The sequence below is a fragment of the Lissotriton helveticus genome, chromosome 3_1 (genome assembly GCF_964261635.1).
Source record: "Lissotriton helveticus chromosome 3_1, aLisHel1.1, whole genome shotgun sequence".
NCBI classification, from domain to species: Eukaryota; Metazoa; Chordata; class Amphibia; order Caudata; family Salamandridae; genus Lissotriton; species Lissotriton helveticus.
The window spans coordinates 549,255,931-549,277,040 of NC_136061.1; the positions used below are offsets into that span (position 1 = coordinate 549,255,931).

Sequence of the window (21,110 nt, forward strand, 5' to 3'; positions counted from 1 at the left end):
GGAGGACGTAGGAGATATGGACGAGTCCAACTGGAATGCAGCTCTGGCATCGCCGCGTGAGGCTGGCGTGTCAGCTAGGTTCCGTCTGGTACAACTGAAAATCCTACATAGGATATACTACACGAGAACTACACTGCACAAATTACAGAAAGCAGATCACCCACACTGTCTTAGGGGATGTGGAGAGGAGGGCACATTCATACATACAATTTGGGGCTGTCCGGCCCTTGTGGGCTACTGGCAGCGGGTGCTGCGCACCATCTCACAGACATTGGAGGTCTCACTGACACCTGACCCCGTGTGTGCCTGCTGAATGTGTGGGGGCCTAATGATTTATCGTACTATGGCCGGCTATGGACTACAATAGGCCTCATGACGGCCAAACGTGACATTGCACATAAAAATGGGGGGCGGCGGAGCTCCCTACCTTGACACAGTGGTGCAGAAATATGGATGCGCTTATGGTGACAGAACGGGTGGTGTATAAAATAAGAGCCAACCCGCACAAATGGAATGGTGTGTGGCAGCCTTGGAACACGTACAGGGGGGACATCTGCGAACCTTTTATTGGAAGAAGACCTTGATAGCTCTGAGGATGAGATGGATGATAACTAATTGCTTGAGGTCAATGACTGGTGAGGTTGTTGTGAATATGGGACGACCGGGCTACAAAATAGATCGATATAGTGGGCCTCATTGGGAGGGGGATTGGATGCACATACTGTTTAAAAGTAGGATACTCAGCAGGATAGATTGGGTAACCGGCGAGATGAAGAAATGTCGTATGTTTTACTCTTGAGTCACAATTTGAGTTTTGTTAGTATAAAATAAAAAAGCAAGATGGTACCACATCTCTGTACAGGAATCATACAGAACCCAACAAGGAAGGCATATCCGCAGGTTCTAAGTCACAGAGGGTGGGTCGGACAACTGTATATTTCGAGTTCAAATGTGAAAGTGTCAGCCGGCCTCAGGGTTGTAGGCGCACGTATGTATATTGTTCAGAATATCAATAAAGTATTGCATTAAAAAAAAAAAAAGATTCGTCGAACGGTGCCAAAGTTAATAGCAAAACAAATGCTTTGTCTATGGGAAAAGTTGGTCCTAACTATAACTACCTACTGGCTATCTCCTGTAGGATATGGATATATATTCCAAGAAACACTACATTTTATTAATGCAGATGCGTTTCAGCCATTAGCTTTCTTCAGTGTCATAAAATGTACATACATTGCGCACAGCCTTTGGTTCATTCATATAATGAGCACATCCTCCTCATTGGTAGATTCAATACTCGTGAGGATCGGATTCACGTTTAACATTGCAGCTCCAACAAACACGGGGCACTCTCGGGGTTTGCCTGAAATACATTCTATTAATGCAGACGCTATGGCATTTTAACAACAAACATTGGTACATTACCTTACCAGCATGGCAGCCGTAATAGAAAGAAATACATCTCAGTCGTTTCTCGTCTGCCACTATTTTGAATCTACCAATGTAATTCAAGCAAACCCCAAGAGTGCCCTGTGTTCTTTGGAGCTGCGATGTTGAACGTGATTTCTATCCTCACGAGTATTGAGGCACCTTCCTTAAGAGGTCGGTCGGATTGGATTTGAGCTGGAATATTTCTCAAACAAAATAATTCCAACTCCCAACGCACTCTCAGCCAGTGCAGGCAGCAACAGGTGGAATAAGGTTCATAGTATTTCTCGTCAAACAAACGGATGCTGCACTCCAGGGTATCAAAGTCATCAAGAGTTTATTAACACACCACTAACACCAACGCGTTTAGACTCCTCCTGAAACCTTTTACGAGTCCTCGACTCCTGGTGCACGAGGGTTGTCCCATCGTCTGACCATCTTCAAGTCCTGTAACTCCAGTCACAAGTTGATGTTGGTCACCGATCCACACCTCGTGTGCCTTTGGTTCCTGGGACGCGACTACGATCGGAAGCTGTGCTCCGACTGCCAGGCCATGAATCCGAAGTCTTTGCAGGAGAGGTCCCAAAAGCTTTTGGAGGCCTGGCAGTTCGCTCCTTGCTGCTCAAGGGGAAGGTTGCGGAACCATTCCTCCTCAGAGTCTTCGCACTCCTCCGGTAAGTCGAAGCACAAGAAGAAGGCAAAGCAGCATTGTTGATCTTCGCCTTCTCCCCGTCTGTCGGCCTACGCGACGCGGGACTCGGAGCGTCATCACTCCCCAGGTCCTCCTTCAGAGCCCGCTGGGACGGCTCCGTGCGTCCCTCCCTTTCCCGGAGCCAGAGTGTCCCCTGCCCAACTTTGCACGTTTTACGAAGCGTTCCATAGCATTTTTGGGCAGCCTGACTCCGCCGGAGAGCTTTTGGGCCCTGCGGACTTGACTGGGTGCCCTAGGCCTTAGATACTGGCAGCTTCGGCCTCGGGGCATGAGGGCCCCCATGGATCCATGCCTGGATCCGGATTGGTGCCGGTTGACCTCACATTGCCTTCCCCGGGGCAGATTCCCGTGACGATTCCCCTGATGCCAATTGCGCCCCAAACCAACGTCGTCCAGCCTCACCACTGACTTGGAACCGGTGCCAGACCGACGTCAGTACGGGGACAGAGGGTACTTTTGTACTGCTTTTCATCCCTGGCCTTCCTTTTCACCCTGATTGGTGGCCAGATGAGGAGGACCGGGGGGAGTCAGTAGACCCTCTAGCAGACCAACTTGGGAAGCTGGCCTGGCAAGAGAAGATGGGGCCAGCGGGCGGGCCAGTCCACCAATGCCCCCCTACAGCCAGTGGTCTGGATACCTCCCCAGACCTTGGTATGCTTTCTCCCCCTACCGTGGCTATGGAGGAGGGGGCTTCCAATGCTGCTTCCTCCAGCTTAGGACTGCGGATCGGTGAACCCTGCATGTCTCTTGGGCCGTTATGCGCACATGGTGTGGGATACGGTTGCGCAAGTGCTGCCACAGTGCCCTGGGGAGGCCCAGGCCGTGCTCACCCATGCTGTTGCTGAGGGTCGAGATGCACCTAAGTTCATCATCCGGTGTGGGCTGGATACCGCCGACTTGCGGGGTTTGACGGTTTCCAGGTCAGTAGCCCTGAGGCGCTACGCCTGGCTGAGAACGTCTGTCTTCTCTGGGAATGTCCAATTCACACTTTTGGACCTGCCCTTTGATGGCTGTCGCCTGTTAAGAGACAAGGCGGACAACGCGCTTTAGCGCTTCAAGGACTCTAGAGCCACGGACAGATCCTTGGGCCTCGCAGCAAGTTCTCGCCCAATGCAGTCTACCTTTCGCCCCTTATGTGGCTACGAATGGGTGCCCCACCACGTTCCACCGAGAGACACAGGGCCTCGCAGGATGCCCAACCCATGCGTGTCCGGGGACGTGGGACCCAGTGTTGTGGGTCAAAGGGGCCAGCGGGCAGGCCAGTCCACCAATGCCCCCCTACAGCAGCCTCCAAACCTTCTTAGTCCGACTTTTCAGGGTCACCAGTTGCCAGTGGGCAGGAGGATCCGCCATCACCTCCCCCACTGGCACAACATCACGTCAGACAGGTGGGTTTTGTAGATAGTTCGATGGGGCTACCCCTCCCCTTCTAGACTACCCCTCTCTCCATGCAACCAACACTCTATAGCATGTCAGAGGGTCACTTGGCCATTCTCTGCCAGGAAGTTACTGCTCTCTTGGCCAGGGGCGCTATTGAGCGAGTCCCTGTGCCAGAAGTAGGTCATTGTTGCTACTCCTACTACTTCCTGGTACCCAATAAGGACAAAGGCCTGCATCCTATCTTACACCTCAGGGACGTCAACCGCTTCCTCCGGAAGGAGAAGTTCAAAATGTTAACCTTGACTCAGGTTCTGTCTGCCCTCGACCCTGGAGACTGGATGGTAGCGTTGGACTTGCAGGACGCTTATTTTCACATCCCCCGTCTTGCCTGCCCACCGGTGCTACCTTTGGTTCATGGTAGGCCATGAGCATTTTCAGGTTACCTTGTGCCCCTTTGGCCTTACCAGCACCCCTCGGGTATTCACAAAAGTGATGGCGGTGGTCACAGCTGATCTGGGCAGATCAGGTTTTCCAGTCTTCCATTATCTCGACGAATGGCTGTTGAAGGCAGATTCGCCCCAGGCTGTCGTCTCCCACCTCCAGGCTATGGCGGACCTCCTGCATTCGCTGGGGTTCACTTTCAACTTGTCGAAGTGGTATCTGATTCCCTCTAAGAAGCTCCTTTTCATTGAAATCGTTCTGGATGTAGCACAGTTTCTGGTTTATTCTCCCGAGTAGCGAGTCTGGGATATTAGGGCTATAATACCGATGTTTCAGTCTGTATCCCAGATTTCGGTGAGAATGACTCTGAGGCTGCTGGGCCTCATGGCATCCTGGGAGATCATGCCATATGGCATATGCAGGCTGTGCAGTGAGACCTGAAGTTCAAGTGGGCACAGCATCAGGGCAATCTTTCAGATGTTGTCCAGATCTCGGAGGGAACTGCGAGTCAGTTGCAGTGGTGGCTAACGAACCACGATTGGATCAGCGGCAGATCCCTCTCACTTCCCCAACCAGAGTTCACAGTGGTGACGGATGCGTCACTCCTGGGATGGGGCCGCTACGTGGGAGAGGCGGAGATCAGGGGTCTCTGGTCTCAGGTGGAGTTCGGGCTCCACATCAACCTTCTGGAGCTCCGGGTGATTTGTCTTGCACTGAAGGCATTCCTTCCTCCTGTCAAAGGAAGAGTAGTGCAGGTGTTCACGCACAGCACCACCGCCATATGGTACTGCAACAAACAGGGCGGGGTGGGGTCGTGGACCCTATGTCAAGAGGCTCTTCGCATTTGGACGTGGCTGGAACATCAAGACATGTACCTGGTGGTTCAACACCTGGCGGGTTCCTGAACGCCACGGTGGACGAACACAGCCGCCGGTGCTTGATGGATTACGAATGGCGTCTTAACTCTGAGGTTGGGCAAGGTCTCTTTCATCAGTGGGGAGAGCGTTGGTTAGATCTATTTGCCACTGAAGAGAACACGCAAGGACAGTAGTTCTGCGCATTGGAGTTTCCAAGGCGGCACTCGCTCTGCAACGGCTTTCGTTGTGAGTGGAATTCCGGCCTCCTGAACGCCTTTCCACCTGTACTACTTCTACCCAGAGCGCTGAAGAAGATCAAGCGTGACCGGGCCCAAGTGATTCTTATGACTTCCGACCGGGCATGGAGAGTCTGGTACCCCGAGGTCTTGAGCATGGCCATTGCTCCTCCGATCAGACTGCCTCTTTGGGAGGATTGTCTGCCGCAGTAGCAGGGGACAGTTCTCCACCCGAACCTGTCCAGCCTCCCCCTCCTTGCATGGATATTGAGCAGCAACAGATGACAGCTTTCGACCTTCCTCCCGAAGTCTGTAATGTCATCTTGGCAACCAGGTGTCCCTCCACTAAAATGGTATATGCCTGTAGATGGAACACATTTGTGGCATGGTGCACAGCAAAGGCTGTGGATCCCCTTTCTGCTCCTCTTTCAGAGGTTCTCTTCTTCAATCTTTCTTTGGCCAGGCAGAGCTCTACTCTAGGCACTCTTAAAGGCTACCTTTCTGCCATTTCGGCCTTTCTTAGCCTTCCTGATCAGCCTTCTCTTTTCAAGTCCCCTATAGTAAACAGATATCTGAAAGACATTACTCATCTATTTTCCTCCTTCTCCTTTCGTAATGCCCCAGTGGGACTTGAATCATGTGCTTACTTATCTTATGTTTTCTCCCTTTGAGCCACTACATAATTGTCCTCTTCGTCTTCTTTCTTTAAAGACTGCCTTTCTGCTTGCCATCACCTCTGCTTGCAGGGTGAGTGAGCTTCAGGCTCTTCCTCCCAAGCCTCCCTTTCTTACTGTTCATCCGATCAAGGTGGTCCTTCACACTAGGCCCCCTTTTATGCCCAGAATGGTTACCTCTTTCCACATAGGTCAGACCATCACATTGCCCACCTTCTTCCCGCTTCTGCACCCTTCCAAGGAGGAAGAGAGACTCCACCGCCTGGACCCACGCTCTTCAACATCTACATGGCCCCCCTCGCCGCCATCGTCAGACCGCATGGGCCAGTATAGTATCCTATGCCGATGACAACCAGCTCATCCTCTCCCTCACGAAAAACCCCGAAGACACCAGACTCTGCTTCCAGGAAGGTATGAAGGACGTTGCAGCCTGGATGAACAACAGCTGCCAGAAGCTCAACTCGGAGAAGACAGAGGTCCTCATCCTTATCCTTTGACCCTCCACCACCACTTGGGCCACCACCTGGTGGCCTTACACCCTCGGGAATCCACCCACTCCATGAGACCACGCCTGAAACCTCTGCATCATCCTAAACTCCTCCCTCACCAGGACCGGCCAGATCAACTCTACCTGCTTCAACTACCTCCACATCCTCCCTAAGACCTTCCAAAGGATCCCCCCTTGAATGCAGAAAGACCGTCACCCACGCACTCATAACAAGCAGACTGGGCTACGGCAACACCCTCTATACCGGAATCAACAGAACTCTGCTGCACAACCTCCAGACCATCCAGAACATCACAGCCAGACTCGACCTCGAAACCCCACGGCACGAACGCATGAGCCAACACCTATGAGACCTCCATTGGCTCCCCGTCGAGAAGAGAGTACTCCTTCAAGCTACTCACCCACACCTACAAATCCCTCCACAACATTGGACCCAGATACCTCAATGAGAGAGTCTCCTTCCACGTACCCAAAAGGAACTTCCGCCTACCTCGCACTGGCAGAGACCCTACGCATTCGCAGATTCAGACCAGGTGGAATAGCCTTCTCCTACGTCGCAGCAAATGCCTGTAACGAGCTCCCACTCAACATCAGACACTCCCCTACTCTACACACCTTCAGGAAGAACCTCAAGACCTGGCTCTTCTACTAAACCGGAGCTGCACCGTCCCCTGTGCCTTGAGACCCTCACGGGTGAGCAGCGCACTTTATAAGACCCTGATTGATTGATTGATTGATTGATTGATTGATTGATCCAAAACGTGCCATCCTTTTAACTTGACTGCACTAAAGAATTCTGAGTGGACTATCAACTCTTCGTGGGTTATGTGGGCATCAACAAGGTCAGACCGTGCACAAACGTACCATCTCTTGATGGGTCATCTTATACATCAAGATCTGTTATTCTTTGGCAAAAAAGGAACCTCCCGTAGGACTGCGCACCCATTCCACCAGAGCGATGGCAGCCACTACTGCTTTGGTACATGGAGTTCCGCTGGTTGACATCTACCAGGCAGCCACTTGGGCATCCCTGCACATCTTCACTAGACATTACTGCCTGGACAGCCAAGTCCGGAGAGACAGCTTCTTTGACCGTTCTCTTCTCCTGGACTTTCTGGTGTGAACTTAGTTCGCAGACCCACCACCGGGGTTGGTATTGCTGGGGTATCTATTCTAAGGTAAGGAATTTATAACTACAGTCTCTTTCAGATGAACAAGTTACTTGTCTTCGGTAACGATGTATCTGTAAGAGACCTATGTAGTTATAAATTCCTTTCCGCCCCACCCATCCTCCCCGTTCTCCGATCTGACTTCTGGAGATAAGGACTCTTTTCTACGGCCCTAGTTATGTTCACCAGTGGTTCACTTGCATGGCTCTGCGCTTCTGGCATTGAAATTCATGTCAATACTGACGTCAGCGTGCAGGGGCGGCTCCTAAGTAGACACCACAACGTCATCCCAGCGACAACAATGCCCACGAGGGACGCGGAGTCTACCGACGCCACCTACTGACGTGCAGGGGTACTGCTACAGAAAAAATTCAGATCCAGTCTGATGCCTGGGGGAAATTCTAAGGTAAGGAATCTAGAACTACAGATGTCTCTTACTGAAGGTAAGTACTTACTTGTTACTGAAGGTAAGTCACTTGTTGATCAACACACTCTAACATGGGGTCTTGAACGCTGTGTTAGGAGGCCTTACACCTGTAGTGGTGGGCACTGCAGTGTAATATGTTCTCAGTTACATCACACCTTGCAGGAACTCTCAATGCAAGGGCGGATACACTGAGACAACTATCACTGCAGATCCATGATTGGTAGCTTGTCTCGAAGTAAGACACGATTTTCTCCATACTGGTTTGTCCATTTGTGGATCATTTTACCATGGCCCTAAGCAGGAAGTATCCTCCGTTTTGTGCCATGTACTTCTCTCCTGATGGTTCCATAGGAGATGCCTTTTGGTTTCGCTGGTTGTGGGGTGTAGTCAATGCTTTCCTAATTATTCCCCTTCTTTCAGAGGTCCTGCTGACGTTTTGGAAGATGGAGTAATACTCGCCCTGACTGTCCTGGATTGGTAAATTGGTACACCAATTTGTTGAAACTGCCCCTTGTCACAGAGGGCAGACCTACTTTCCCTGCAGGATAAAAAAAAATAGTTTGGTCATCCACCTTAATCATCCTACAAGTGGGTTGAGTGTGTGAAGATTCAGCAGTGTTAACTAGAGGCCCTTCATTTACCACCAGAAGTTGGAAGCATCCTCTTGGCTGTTTGAAAACTTGCCACAATGTTAATTTTATGCAGGCCACTGGTTATGATTTGTTTCTTTGTGTAGGCCTGAGGATTTGAATGCCTTTAAGTTTTTCCCAATCAACATTTTACTTTTATTTGCCCAACAGGGCTTGGCTTACGCCACTGTATATAGGTATTTGGCTGCCTTGTCTGTCTTCATGTGTCGCCTCTGTCAACTTTCTTAAGACTTCTTTAGTGACCCTCTTTCCATAAGGTTGGTTTTTCTTCTTTCCATCCATGATGTTAGCCATCCATATTGCTGAACCATTCAGACTGATGAAGGGTTGCTCAGTAAGTTTGCTCATTCGGAAGACCGTATTTGTGGTAATAACTTTGTGCAAGACATAGTTTAAGCTAGTCGCATTGTAAATGACATTGCCTTATATTCATGTGTTGTTTTTTAAACAATAAGAAAGGCATTGTCATTTACAATGGCAATAGCTTAAACTCTGTAAATGCGAGACCTATTGCATTGCAAATGCTTGTTTTGTATGTTACCGATACAACTCGAATGAGTAACTTTAAATACGCGTCCTCATCGTTTTAAAGGCGCGCGCATGTGTGGTGCGCGCGGCTTAAAACGGTTTTATTCTTTAGCAATGCTTCTCAGCAGCATGGCTAAAAACCATCAGCAAAGCCAATATTTCCCAAAGGCGTGTTATTATCTATTTGCTTTGCCAATGCTTGTCCTGTTATGCGGCCATGTAAGTAATCAGACAGCACACCCGCCTGGCCTTTGTTGTACAAGGTGCTGATTACCGAGTTTCAGGCTTTAGTAGATGTTTCCAGAAACGAAATGTTTTCCTCCCTTGTCCAAGTTAAGTGAGACCCTGACGCAGTCTATGATCCCTGGGCGGTCCGTGCTCCGGGAGCCGGTCTGCAGAGGGCTTTAGTTGGCTGCTTGAGCCGTGCTTTGGGATTTCTGTGCTCAGACGTCTTTGCTTCACGGGTGTTGCACCATGAGAGCTACACTCGGTCACCTTCGCTGCCTGGATAGATGTACTGTCTGTGTCTCTTTTTGAAATGTACCTAGCCCATTTATATGCCTGCTCACATAATTATGGGCGTGATTTGTGTCCGAGAGAAAGACAGCTGGCCGGAAAATATTGTATAAAAAATTCATTAGCACATGACATTTATTGCAAACGAGACAGCTAAGGAGACTGGGATAACTTATCTCGCTCATTTGCTAAATCGTTTTACTTCGTCTGTCTTGAGTGCATTAGATTTACAAGCGCCTTCTGGGAGACCTTTCACTTCCGCATTGATTTATTCCACCGCTTCGGCAGCAGCTTGGTCCAAAGGGCAGGGTATTGATGGAGAAATAAGCGGCGCTTACCCCTCAGCTGGGTCTTAAGGAAAGGCACGGAGATTGCTTTCACATATTTATGAAGTAAAGTGCTCTTGAACCTAAAGCCATTTTTAAATGTGCGTGGGGGGAAAAGTCAGCTTATGCGCGGTACACAAAAATAAATTATTCTTTCGGAAGTGCCAGCCTGTCTACCTAGATATTAAAGCAGCCCCTCTCTCAATTGTTTATCAAGTGCCCTTCAAACGGGGCTTCCCCTTTGAGGTTTGCCTTTTGGGCTAACACTTGGGTAGGTTCTTGCCAGGGAGAGGTAACACCTCTTCCCCACACAGGCTTCTATTCTGTCCTTTCCTGGGAGTCCTTTACACATCTCCCCAGAAGGGCAGAAAGCTGTCTCTGGGACAGTCCTGGTGTGACACCATAACTGGGGACAGGAAACGTTGATAAGTAGCAACTTTCGTTACATTCATTTTCACCCCATCCATGAGTTAGCACAGCTGAGGGGTCAGCATGCAACCCTGTACTCGCCAATAGAACTACCAGTCTTTTTCACAGTAATACCTGCGACTTAATGATTCATGTAAAATACCTGTTCTGCCTTTTAATATGCTGCTGCCTTAGGGCTCGGTAGGCCTGCTGTAGAGTTGGCTTACACACATTGGAAAGGGAGGTTTGGGCTTTGCCACAATTTTAAATGGCAAAGTAGAGTCAGCAATGAGCACTGCTGTCCTAGGCTGCAGTGGCAGACGGGGAGACATGTTTATCCTTTTTCACACCCAGGCGGCACAATCAGTGTTGCAGTCCCTGGTGTTACCCTCAAACTTACAGGCCCATGGTACCTTATACCAGTAAGGTAGCATATGCCAATTGGGTGTAAGCCAATCAGACATACACGTTTTAAGGTCAGGGCACTGGCACTGAGGTCTGGTTTGCAGACGTCTGTGCACTCAGAGTTAAAAACATACTGCTTCCACTGCTAATTACCTCTCATATTACACCACTCATAACTTGTTCAGTGGCATCATTGATAACATCATTGCAACATCTGAAGGACATAATTGATGACAAGGCTGTGCATGGCGGGGGCACCACATATTACAGTTTACAATTTGTGCAATAGGTGATCTCCTAATACAATTAGTTCAGTACTAATTTTCATAAACATATCTGAGATGTCTACTACTTCTTTGCAAATTTCTATGGTATATGCTTCTTTGTCAAATCTACACGAAAATGGCTGGCATAGTAAGGACTTGAGCCCAATAATATTTTCTAGCCACACATTATGGTAAATGCTAACATTATAATTGGTTATGTTTTGCGTTCAAGTACGTGAGATCAACAATGGCAACAGATATAATAAGTTAGCTTGCATATATGTTTTAGAGGCATTATTGGGCTGAGATTTCACGAATAGATATGTTATCAAACATGCCAAGATTTTTCAACTTGGAGGATTGCGTAATCTTTTGCGTAAGAATGATAAGCTCACCCCTCTCCAGCTCTAAAGCCCCATTTGATCCTGCATTCCAAACATGGTGCCTCACTTTTACCCTGTTTGAGCTGATGCCAGCTATTGTGTTTCTGAAACTTGATGACAACTAGGCTGTTGGTCAATGATTCATTTGGATCAGAAGACCCACCCAGGGAAGCCATGCTCTGATAAATTAAACCTGGAAATACTATAAAATATCAATATAATTTTGAAAAATGCAGACTATGTTTGAGGCAACCCTCAAGTCACATTGGTGGCAGGTGAGCCCAAGGAATCCAGTTTGATTGTGATGGAGTGACCAGTGGAAAAAGGATCAAATCCTGTCCAAAGGGTCAGCCCTCCAATGTCATGCAATCTGTGCAACAAAATAGCATAGTCTGTCTTAACAAATGATGCTGAGAGTTTGAGTAAGACCAGCAAAACAAGACATCTGTCGTCTGTGGATCAGATTTTGTTGTTTGACTGTCTCCTACCAGCATGCGTCTAAATCCCAGTTATTTTGGAGCAACCCCTGGTGTAAGTCAGGACATGCTAGTCTTTGGTAACACATTTTTGTAAATCCTTTCTCAGAACTGGTAGCCCTGCTATAAATGAGCGGCAGCCTTGATGCTCTGGGTTCATGCTTTTAGTAGGGTAGTCGTATTTCTTTTTTTTTTTTTCTGGTGAAGCTGGAATAAGCCATTCATATTTGGAGGTGTTGACAGTGATCATAGTGTTTTGAGAGAATATATCTGGGCACTTTTGGATGTTTACCCAGTACCCAACATGGTACGGGCTCGAAAGTGCCACTAGGTTTGATCTTACTCAGAAAGCCCTCATCTACTTTTATTATACAGGAGTAAATTCAAAGCAGTGAGGCACAGTGAATATGTGTGCCCTTTTTAACTCTGGCGGACACCAAGTTGAACAGGAGTTGCATGTTGATTCAAACCGAGGCAAGCTACTACTTGCCCAAGTGCCAGAGGGAATGTTTTTCAGAGAGCCTAACAAATACCTGGAGATTCTGTCCCTTGTTCTGATTTTATAATCATTAGCTTGAAGCTGAAGCCTGGCGGTGTTGCGCTGTCCCAAAACAGTGATTTTGGAATGGGTGATATTGTACCAGAAGGTGAAATATTGTTCCCAAATAATCCAGAGTATGACGTGGGTTGGAAGTGTGTGAGAAAATGTGTTAATGAAATAAAATCCAGACTGCCTCATAGTGTCCACTGGGTATCTATTTGCATATTCAAGTTTCCAAGGCTGTATTGCAATTGCCAGTGGCTTTGCTCAAGAATTCTGAAACGTTATCAACATAATCCCTCTTGGTCATGGGGAAAGAACTACAAATGTGCTTAAAACGTCCTTTAGCTGACAGTTTAAAGCTGAGATGTAAAATGTCATCCGCACCTAGGCTCTAAGGAATGAGGACAGTGAGTAAAGCGACTCGTGGTTTGGTTTATATCTGTTTTAAGCTTTGAAACCGATCAGATGGCAGAACATCATGCCAGACACCTTCCCACTAGTCAGAGAGCAGATAGCTTCTAAAGTGCCCTTCCCAGTGATAGGTGTATTAAGTGAAAGCTGATTTGGATTGAGTGAATGCTGATTTGGATTTAAAGTCTTGCAAAAACTGGATTTAATTACAATAATGTAGACCTGTATTATTTGTACACAGTGCACTTCTACCAGTAATGGCAGTTGAATCGCACAGTCATATCTCCAGTGAAAATATAGCATGGCAATCTCAAAATGTCTGATATATATACCCCTCTGTAACTCCTCTAAACCCATTCTTTTGTATCTAGTAAGATCATGTGAAATTTTAGTCTGTAAACCATATTGCCACTTTTTGCCTAGTTTCATAGCACAGCTTTTGACTAAAATCACATTTTCAGAATCATTTAGAACATCCATTTTGCTTTGAATGCTTTAGCTGCCCATGTTTGTGTTTGCTTGGGATAGACTGTATAGAGTTAAAACAATGTGTGTGTATTTCGAGTCAGTTTAGAAAGGACAGACCTGATTGGTGCGTTTCTTTATAGGAATATATTATGTTCTGGATCTAGCTACTATCAAACAGATTAGCTTTTATTTTGTATCATAGCAGTCATGTTTTCTCTTGCTTTCCTCTTTACAATCTTGATTACATTTTAGTTTTTCGCTGGTGTGTGTGTACATTTGCCTAATTCACAACGCCTCAAATGTGGGTGATGAAACATAAGATTTTCTTGGTATTTTAATGTGACTAAAATGACAATCTTTGTGTGACGTATTGTTTATTCGTTTCTTTATAGAGAACTTTTGTTTAACCAGATGTATGACAAGTTCAGTGAAAATTCAGTGGCTAAAGGGATCTTCCTCGAATGTTTGGAGACCTATATTTTAAGGGACCAGCTTGTAGGCCTCACCCCACAGGTGATGAAGGATCTACTTATCCATTTCCAAGACAAGAATATGATGGAGAGTGTTGAGGCTTGTATTGTGCATATGGATGTAACAAGCCTTGACATACAGCAGGTGAGGCTTATTTGCATTGTGCTGGCTGGTGTGGAATGACCTTTTGTATATATTTTTTCCTCATTACTAGTTTTACATGTGAACCACTCACCAACTGGATACTGACAAGATGGAACTGTGGTGACTCACCTTAATGAATACAAACAGAGTAGTTGGACATAGTACTGGGTCACTTCTAGAATAAGTCTTTACAACTACCGCAAGCTTTCAGAAGCATGATCCTGGAGGACGACTGAGGCATTTTCCCAATATTTTTACATTAAAAACAACCCTGACAGTGAGTAGTGCCCTGGTTTCTTGCATCAGCGATGTCAAGCAAGAAAGTAGAAAGGTGTTCATGTCCAGAATGTGTACCCTTGTACAGATTAATCTACAATAAGAACAGAGTTTCTCTTTTTGAAAAGAGTGTATTCTGAACCGAGGGCTCAACCAGCCCGAGGAGCATCTCTACCTTTGACGGGTAGAGTAAAGGCAGTAAAGTCCTCTGCCACCCGGTCTGCCTTTACTCTATCTGATAAATCCTAAATCAGGCAATCTTTCTAGTATGGCACAGTGGGTAAAAAACAGTGGTTTGAAATGCTACCCAGAGGGATTGTCACTGGTTAGACTATTTGCAAACATTCATCCTATTATCTCTTGGGTGTTCGATTCACAGCAGTATGTCGTTTAACCAGAAATTGGTGTAACTTTCCAACCCTGCTACTGGCAACGTTTGTGAATTCCAAAAAGTTGTACATTTGCACCCATTCAGTGATTATTTCTATGGGTTGCAAATTTGCTACTTTTTTGTGTAAATCGGTAATTATGGGGTATATGTTCAGAGAAGTGGTGCAGCACAGCAAGCATTGCATCACCTGAAGAGAGCAGTACTGCGCGATATCTTTTTATTTCAGTATATGTTTTTTAAAGTTTATAAAGAAAACAGTACATGGTCAAAAAGGCAGTTTTTGATGCATCATCATTGTTTCTTAGATAAACTTTCATGTTTATGCAGTGTTTTATACCAGATAAATTCATATTTTATTAGATATGTTGTAGGAGTATCAGTAGTATAAGCAAAGATAGAAAGAGGCAGAGAGAGTAGAACGTAGAGGGGACAGACTTGGGAATAAAAATGGGGGTTGGGCAGGATGAGGCCACATGTCAGAAGTTTACGAAAGCTTCATTTTTTTTGGGTGGGTCTACCTTGTTCCATGGTGCTTTGGATGAATTTGCACTAAAGCTATGGGTATGTGGATTGTTGTCTGTACTTTTAATACAACAGACCCAGACCTACCATGTGTGGTGAGAGTTATTTTTCCAGTCTACTTGGATGGTTGTGGCAGCAATAGTTAACAATAGGTCTAAGAGTCTTAGATCCCAAATACTAAGGCCCAGAAGTGGAGAGGTTACATAGAGGCCCAGTGTAATTATGGCATGATTAAGAGCGAGGTTAGTATAAAAGATATTATTTAACATCTGCTGGACACTATTCCAATATGGTTGTATTGTTTTGCCATGATACACTAGGTGATCTAAATCACCGGCAGATTCTGAGCAGTGCCAACATTGGTCCATGTCAATTAAACCTAGTTTGTGCGGTCTCCTAGGAGTTCAAAAGCACTTGTATAAGGGCCAAGATTTACACTGTAGGACAAAGGAGAACTTTTGTGGGAGAAAATTGAGTTCCAGATTTGTTCCCAAATACTGTCTGGGGGGAAAAGGCTTGATTGATAATTGTTTTCTTGAATGTACTTATTTTTTGGGGGGGTATCGTTCTATATTACCCTTCTAGGCTAATACAGTCAGGATTTTGAGACAGCATGCTGAATGGGGTGTTATGGTCTTCCACAGGGTGAATTAAGTTTAAGAAACTTGTAGACCTCGATCTGTTGGAAAGTTAAAGGCTAAGTTCCTTAACAAAAATGTCCATCTACTGTAGATATTGGGGTGTGCCAGAGGGAGAAGAGAGTGGAACCCTTCATTTTGTTTGGGAAACAATTGTAAATCTTCTTCATGGTGTTAGCAGTGCCACAAGGCAGTGAAGTGTGCGGTAGTAAATCTTACACAAAAGGGGGGAAGTGGATGGAACATGCCGGGGTTCCAATACCCATAAACATGTTCATTTAACTGAAATCTGAAGTCTTCCTCCATGAAAATGCGCAGAAATGTTCCTCCGAGAATGAGAAAGGGACCAAATCACCCCGGATTTTGTGGGGTTGACGTGAACAGCTTTCTCCACGTTGAAATGTTTTTTCCCCATGAAGAAAAATAGAATATTATGATGGTGCACATTAGACTGCCCTTCCCACTGAGCTGAATGGTGTACTCTGCACGATTCCTTAGAAAGGGGAGAGGCCGTCTTAAACAAAAGCCACAGGACAGGTGCAGTAGCACGCCTGGAAATCTACGTCTGACATGGTTTTTCAGACATATTGTTACACCTCTTTGGTCAATAGCAAAAAAGTGTAAACGTACTTTTAAGCGGACTCGTAGACCTCCACCTGCACTTTTGCACTTGTTTGTGAATCAGCCCCACTGTTCTCTGTTTTGTCATAAATATGTTTTCTATAGTTTCTTATATTTTCAGAATTCTTTTTTAGCTTGACAGTTGTTTTCAATTATTTTCGTAATGGTATTTTTACACATATCCTTTATTTAAGTCTGCACTCTTTATCCCCCCACCCCAATTCTATCCCTCCACCACCACCACTACCATAGCGAGAACATCTCCATGCTTGAAGCAGGGGAAAACTCTTGAGTTGCAAGAGGATGGGCATCTTTGACCACATCATAGGTCTTCACTGAGGGAGAAAAGGAGACAGTGCATAGCTCTGGGATAACACATTCCTTTCCCTCTTTTGTGGTCCATTCTGTACATTTCTTCGTGATTTCTCACACAATTGGTAAAAGGACTACTTAAGGGAATGTTGAATAGCACACAGACACATAAGCTGTATCCTGAGTCTGACCATGCAATAGCTCGAGCTTCTGTCCGTTCTATTAGGAAATGCAAGAAGCCTAAAGTGCACTGTGCAGAGGCACAAACTGGAAAAAAAATAGGAGCCTTAGGATATAATACTACAGCTAATTGTGAATAGCTCATGCTACTTTGATCTCTGGTTTATGTATCATTTGGCCCAGTCTTTGGTGTTTGAATATGGTGCTACCCACACATAAAACGTTGTTATTCTCATAATTTATCAAAGGAGAGTAACACTCCTTTGTAAATTACACAGAGATTAAAAGCATATTCTGTTAATGAGAGAAAACTAGTCAGACAATGCTCCAGTACATTTAAATGGCTTTTTATGGTACATTGTAAATGCAATTTTAGGTTCCTATGTCCAACAACAATATGCTTGGGATCAGATAAGTGTATATTTTATATAATGTTTTTTCCTCTTTTTGGTATAGATTGTCCTCATGTGCTGGGAGAACCATTTGTATGATGCTATGATCTATGTGTACAACAGTGGAATGAATGACTTTATCAGCCCAATGGAGGTAGGAACGTTAGACTTGGTTGGAATGTCATAACCATTTATTGCCATTTGCAACTTTTAGTATGTAGTTGTGGAACATTAAATTTCGATCTCAAAGTGATTATGTGACACTGACGTCAATTAAGGACCATTCATGATTGTAGGCACTGACGTCAATTAAAGACCATTCATGACTGTGAGCACTATTAGTGCCAAGTTGTGCTTAACCCCTTTATTTCTTCTATGAAAAAAAAATTATGGCCAGCGATACACAAGCCACACTTTGTGTTCCTGCCTCGCCTCTTTATTATGCACGTACTGCAAAGCATTTTTTCTTCCCTCTCTGGTGGGCTATGTGGGTCCTAGGCCCTCTGGCCTAGAGCATTTGTGGACTAATTTCTTTGTTCAGTTTATCTGCACTAAGAGGAAAATAAACCGCATACTTGTTTCTTATTACATGCCTAGAATTTTTAATTGGTACATTTTGCGACAAATGTTAAAGTCACTCTCACTGTTAAGCAGGCAGTTCTCCATTTGTCTTGTGCACACGGTTGGTTATTTCCTTTCAAAACCATAATCTGGTCATCCTGTGTCTGACTTGGACTGAAGGGACTAAATTGCTTCCTAAACCAACATCAATTGAAGGATATAGTGATTCAGTGCCCTGTAGCACAAATACATAAAACTGTTAGCTTTGTTACAAGTTATTTTAGAGAAAATGTTGTTTACAATGGACCTGTTTACACTTCTGATACCATAGCCAGCAATGGCCTTCGGTACCATTTACAAGGTCCCACCTTCATGTGTATGATCATTTGTTTGTAGACCTTATACCCTCTATAGCAGGTGAGATTCTTCTTATTCAGTTTTTGTCATATGTAAGCATGGCACCAGAGAATTGTTTAGCTTTCAATTTCCTATAACAGTGTAATCTGACGTTTTCCTCCTCCCATTACTGACCATTTGCTTATGCTCAAGTAAAAAATAGGAGCGGGTGTGGGAATTAAGCAAGTTCACAAGCCTTGGTGATATCCATTTCTAACTCTGGTCCTGATCTCTTTCTCATCATCACCAATTTCCCTAAAATAGATTGTCACTAGAGTCATTGATTAAAAAAAAATACCTCTTTTCATCCAATGCCACAATTTCCTGCAATTATAGATTTTATTATGCAGAAGACATTTAGAGATCTTCCGGAAGCGAACACTAAATGTTATTCCTTGTGTAATTTCATTCAACGATTCTAGTTCCATTTGCCGCAAAAATCCATCTCCATGGTTCTCAAGCTTGAACTTTAATTGATCATTTCCAAAGGTAAAGCTCCAAAACAGGATCTACTTATCCTTTTGCTTACTCATGTGTAGCTTTCAATGCCAGTTGTTCTAAATGTACACAGCATTTGATGTTGCCTACTGAATCTTTTCCTGCCCTTTTAGAGTTGACTTTATATGTATTGTTGGCCATCAGAGAGGGCAAATGTTTTTTCATTTAAAGAGACAAATGATGAGCTATTTTGCCAGATATCTGTCATAGATTCCCATGTATTGATTCACATAGGTCCTGCAGACATGGTTGCCAAATAAAAAATACTGATTTACATATTTACATTACATTGTCCACTTGCCTCCAGATTAGTATTTAGTACGACTTCCCAGTATTAACATTAGATCTAATTATATGTAATTCAGTTTTATACAACTGTTTGATATAAAAGGCACATACTGTAGGTTATCTACAGAGAATGTGCATGCTGGCTGTGTAACGTCTGCACTCAATCAATTGAGTGCACAGTTTGTGTGCACTGTTATAATTGCCATCCATCTAGTCATTATACCTAAGTGTTTAGCACTGTTAGAATGGATGAGTATTCTGTTGGAGCCAACATTTTTGAGCGTGGGTGTTGGAACAATAAATTAAGTAATTTTAGTCTGCATGAAAGTTGATGATTACATATCCGCAAGGAAACAAATATTAATCATGTAAGCAGAAACAAAACATTACAAATTGAATAGCATTTGAATGGTAACGTATTATTGTTTCACTTTTCAGAAATTACCTCTTCAGTTGATTAAAGATTAGCATTCTGTAGCTAGAACCTCCAGTGGGAAAATATGTGAGATCTCTTTCCCAACCTGTACTATTAGGGCATGTCCTGTCCAAACTGGTATGTCAACCAAATAAGAAGGGAGACCCTTGAGAGGGAATTCGTTGTGACTTATCACAGCCTCATCTTGCCTAACTAGTGTTCCACCCACGTCCCAGAAACATGCTTTGGCTACTTCTGACTTTTTGGACCTGGTGGCATGAAATAATCATTGACGTATTGTGTCAGTACATTAGGGATGGTGAGTTAGCCGGCTGGTGACCACAGAAGATCTTAGCCGAGTGAAGGTTTTCATAATATATGCAACGCATCAGTGAAATAGACAATATAAGTAAATACCAGGAAGGGTAATAATCAGTGACACCCAAGGGAGAATTCTTGTGTGAAATAAGACAGACCCAATGCCCACTGAAAATTAAAGTACAGCAGGCTCCTCAGCACTGAAGAAACAGCAATCAGATTTGTACCAAATCTGTGGTCTGCAGGTGTCCCCACTTCCCTGCACTTCCCCATAATATCCCACTTAGTTTCACTAGAAAGGGCGGATTGAAAACTGACTACAAAAAGACAACCAAAAAGAACAGTCTGACTTTTTGTTACTTCATAATTTCCTCAGTAAAAAAAGGACACATTGAGCAGAAGATGGAGGAATAATTTTGCACCATGTGTTGTAAATTTTGTGCTGTGCATTATCCTGCCGTCTAATGTTAGCTCAGAAATAAAAAAAATTGTTCGAAGTACTTTATTTTTATTTTGACAGTGAGTCATGATCCTGTTCCTAAAACCAAAAATGCATCAGCCATCAGACTCCACCTTAGATTACCTTTTTCTGCTATCAGGTTTGAAACGGAAAAATGGTTGCCCCCATCTTCCAGACTGCATTGTGACTGGGAAAAGTCCTCCTGACCACCGGTAATGACGTGAAGAGAAACTGATAATACCTAGAGAAGATAATAAAGCATCAATCAATACTTTTTCCAGAGAAATCACTGATTTACCTTCAAGGTCATATGAGAATGACTCTTTGGAGGGTAAATGATGAAAAAGAGACCTTTTCAGGTCCAGCTTTAGCCAAGACCTTTTGATTTTACTAAACGATATGTATAATATACCTAATTATAGGGGCTTTAAGCCACCTCTCTTCATCTATTGGCCTGTTGTTGTGTCAGTCACATTTAGCTCTCGCCCACAACAGCATGCAGCATGGGGAAATGGCTAACAATGAAAAAGCGAGCCAATAAAGCAGTCACATTCCCTCCTTATCCCTCCCAAAAAAGAATATGTCTAAGTATATGTTGTAGAATACAGCATTGCGTGCACATCCACTACTCCTGCTATTTCCAAGGTGTGACCTCAAAGGATCAAAGAAGTTCAACAGATAAATGTGAAGTGCACCTCACAATCAAAATTCCACTTAAAGTAAGTCCATTCTTTGCTTAGGATGTCCAAGATAATCTTTATTTTTCATAGAAATCGCACAGAACAGCCAATGCGTTTTGTCTACTACATGTGGACTTGGTCAGGGCATACATTTGTCTTTCAATGTATTGAAGTCAAAGGCAAGCCATAATTCACCATATTAGGACAGTGTAGATTCCTGGTATGGACATTAACCATTTGTTCAACAGGACCTCATATGTTTAGTGGCAGTAAATCTCATCATTATTCCTGAATATAAAGCAGAGTGGCACCTTGATCCGTACTGTCTCCCGCCTCC

General features: G+C 44.6%; 1 protein-coding gene across 1 annotated transcript in view; it reads left to right on the forward strand.

Annotated features, from left to right (window-relative positions):
• The window catches only part of VPS8 (VPS8 subunit of CORVET complex), a 2,052,516-nt gene that overhangs the window by 601,592 nt on the left and 1,429,814 nt on the right, over positions 1-21,110 (forward strand). The window contains exons 21-22 of the mRNA XM_078680452.1: positions 13,603-13,825; positions 17,222-17,311. Of these exons, the coding sequence (XP_078536578.1) occupies positions 13,603-13,825; positions 17,222-17,311 (313 nt within the window). The remainder of the gene's footprint in view (positions 1-13,602; positions 13,826-17,221; positions 17,312-21,110) is intronic.